Genomic DNA, 3,008 nt, shown 5'->3' on the forward strand with positions numbered 1-3,008 from the left:
ATCATACTTCACGGTATCTTGGAGCACCGTGATTGGAATGCGATAGAAAAACTTCTTCACCCGCTTCGCATCTTCCAGACCGAGTTTCATCAGTACAGATCTAACAAGTTCATCATAGCTCGTCCGAGGGGTAACGACAATACAGAGAGGATCTTTATCTGTGAACTTCACTCCGGAACGAGTTTTCCTCTTAATGGATCATCTGTGGTGAACCAAAACCACAAAACTCTCCTCACTAGCCATCTTACTCCGTCTAATGAGACCAACTCACGTTTACACCGGTTATATAGAGCTCTGACTCCCAATAATTCGAACCGGGCCGGTTCGACTTATGATTTGTTTAATTCGAACCAGCCTGGTTCGAAATACTTTGGACGGACTTTCTCTCCATAATTTGAACCACCCTGGTTCGAATTACGTGCAATCGTAGTTTGAACCAACTTAGTTCGATTTATTAAGCAAATTCAATTAGTAATTCGAACTTCCCTCCCTGGTTCGAATTACTCTCATATGCAGTTCGAACCATATCGGTTCGAATTATATAAAAATTTGATCCTGATACATTACTGAAACCATTTTTTGTTTAGCTTATATACATAACTTGTAAATATCATCGGCTTATAATGATTTTTTACTCTATTTAAAATGAAAAAATATTTGGGACACTAGCTGTGCATCAAAGGAAAAAAAAATCTTCTATCTCGGTGAGACAGATGTCTGAGTATCGCTTGTTCAATGTACCCCATCCCCCTTACAAGTGACACAAAATGCAAAGTCCATTGACTAATTAACACCATGAAATGACATTTATACCCCAATATCCCTCCCTATTCATTTCATGACTCATAACTAACCAAGCAAAGCAAGCATGATTCAAAAAGTCTAACGCTTCAGCCTTATCCATTTCCATTTCTCTATTTCTGCTTTCTCTTTTGAGTTCTGAGTTTTGGATATTCAGCTCAATCCCCGAAATACCCTCCCTTACCCTTTTATCCTCAACACACAGAAAACCGCCGCGTCACCACCTCCATTGATAACGACAACAAGCTTTCGGTCACATGCCCCAACACGTGTCCACTACGTGGCACTTCAAGCATTTAACCACTTGTATGTACGTGTCACACCGCTCCAAATTCCAAAATTGCTCTAACCGACTTTCAGATTTACTTACCAGATTTTTTTCTTATCCATGTTCACCTTTTCTCTATATAAACGACATGCACACCGACGCTTCAAATCATATCCAAAACAGTTTTCAACAATAGCAAAAAGAAAAAGAAGCATTTACATTTTTGTTTCGTTCTCAATCTGTAACAATGTCGCAGGAATATCGTGATCAAGCTCGCGGAAGAACCGACGAGTATGGCAACACTATGAGGCAAACTGATGAGTACGGAAACCCAGTTCAACAAGGTGGAGGCACCACCGGTTATGGCACCACAACTGAATCCGGCAAGATGTACGGCAGTGGTGGTGGCGCTCATGGCCATGGAACGGGCCTTGGAGGGGACACTACTGGCATGGCCACCGGGGGTTACGGAACCGCCGGCATGGGCACCGGTATGGGCACCGGTATGGGTACCGGTGGTGGTTATGGAACCACCGGTACCGGTGAATATGGAAGCACTGGCACTGGTGCTGCTGGTGGATATGGCACCACCGGTGGATCTTATGGAACCACCGGTGGAGGCGAGTATGCAAGCAGTGGAGGAATGGGTGGAACGACAGGGATGGGGTACGGAAGCACCGAGACCGGGCAAGGAGGGCATCATGGTCAACATGATCAGTCTCATGGTGGTGAGAAGAAAGGGATAATGGATAAGATCAAGGAGAAGCTCCCTGGTGGTCATGGTGGTGGACACCATGACAGTTAGATCTATATATATTATACATGCATACACAGACGTGTATATCATGCATGCATATGTTAGCATGTTGCTTTTTCAAGTTATGTAATAATAATTTGATGCATGTGTAAGCTACGAGTGATGATGGATGTTATGTAAATAGTGTGTAGGTGTTATACATGCATTCAGTGGGATATATGAATGTAGGCCCTCAGTTTGTAGTAGGTGCTCTACTTCATTATGTTTGTGCTTTTTTATATGTATGAATGAATGTGATATGCAGTTAATAATAATTATTATAGTTTAATTTCTGTTCTTTTTTGTCTCTTAATCGGCTTCTACTTGGGCAGAATAAGTCTTAATTCACAAAGTAATTAATCAATCAGGATGCAATACGATTTATTCGAGAAACTAACGGTATTGTTACACCGTGAATTTGGGCTTAATTATTAGTAAGATTGAACTTTCGTACCTTACGTTGGCAAGTATCTGTTGAGTGAGCACTCTGCATCAACACACTGTTAAAGTCTCATAGCGCCCACTTCCGTGCTTCTATAATAATGGTCAGTCTACAGTTTTCTGTCTACAAATACATCCATTCCAAATGTATGATAATGTGTTTTGTTCTGGATACACAAAAGGTATCCTTTTAATTTTAATATTTATTTTTACTGTCTAAAAAATATGGCTGTCTATCACGGTATCACCTTATTCCATCCATCTTATTGTGTAATATCGGTTCTCCACAGACAATCGATACTTGTCGCTATTTTGAGCTTTGATTTGTTATTAAGAGAGTTATTTGTTTATTCATAATTATTCTTTAATCAACAAGAAAAACAGACTCGGGTGCAGTGTAAGCGTGAAACTTGCATATTCTTTCAATTTTAATTATTATTGATTGAAAAAGTATAAGAAGTCAAGGAGTCAACAGAAGCCTTATGTTTTTTTTTAAGGGTGGGCAATTAGCTACATAAAACTGCTAGATCAGGGAGGCTACATTAAACAAACAATAGGGGCCAATAGTTTTATTAGCCAAATATTTTTAGTCATTTTATTTTTTCAGTAGTATTAGAAAGAATAATTTAAAAATATTTTACTTAACTTAATATTTATAATTTTAATATTTAATATTTAAAAATATATATTTATTATATCTAT

The 3,008-nt window shown here is 38.9% G+C and overlaps 1 protein-coding gene across 1 annotated transcript; it reads left to right on the plus strand.

The window, feature by feature from the left end:
* Positions 1-864: 864 nt before the first annotated feature.
* On the plus strand, positions 865-2,158 carry LOC112802201 (uncharacterized). The gene has a single exon (XM_025845306.3). The coding sequence runs from the start codon at positions 1,317-1,319 to the stop codon at positions 1,872-1,874; it is 558 nt and encodes a 185-aa protein (XP_025701091.1). The 5' UTR covers positions 865-1,316; the 3' UTR covers positions 1,875-2,158.
* The last annotated feature ends 850 nt before the right edge of the window (positions 2,159-3,008 follow it).

The sequence above is a fragment of the Arachis hypogaea genome, chromosome 5 (assembly GCF_003086295.3).
Source record: "Arachis hypogaea cultivar Tifrunner chromosome 5, arahy.Tifrunner.gnm2.J5K5, whole genome shotgun sequence".
NCBI lineage: Eukaryota > Viridiplantae > Streptophyta > Magnoliopsida > Fabales > Fabaceae > Arachis > Arachis hypogaea.

What these genes read in the sequence shown, in the direction of transcription:
- LOC112802201 (XM_025845306.3), top strand. Translation starts at nt 1,317, where the DNA reads ATGTCGCAGGAATATCGTGATCAAGCTCGCGGAAGAACCGACGAGTAT.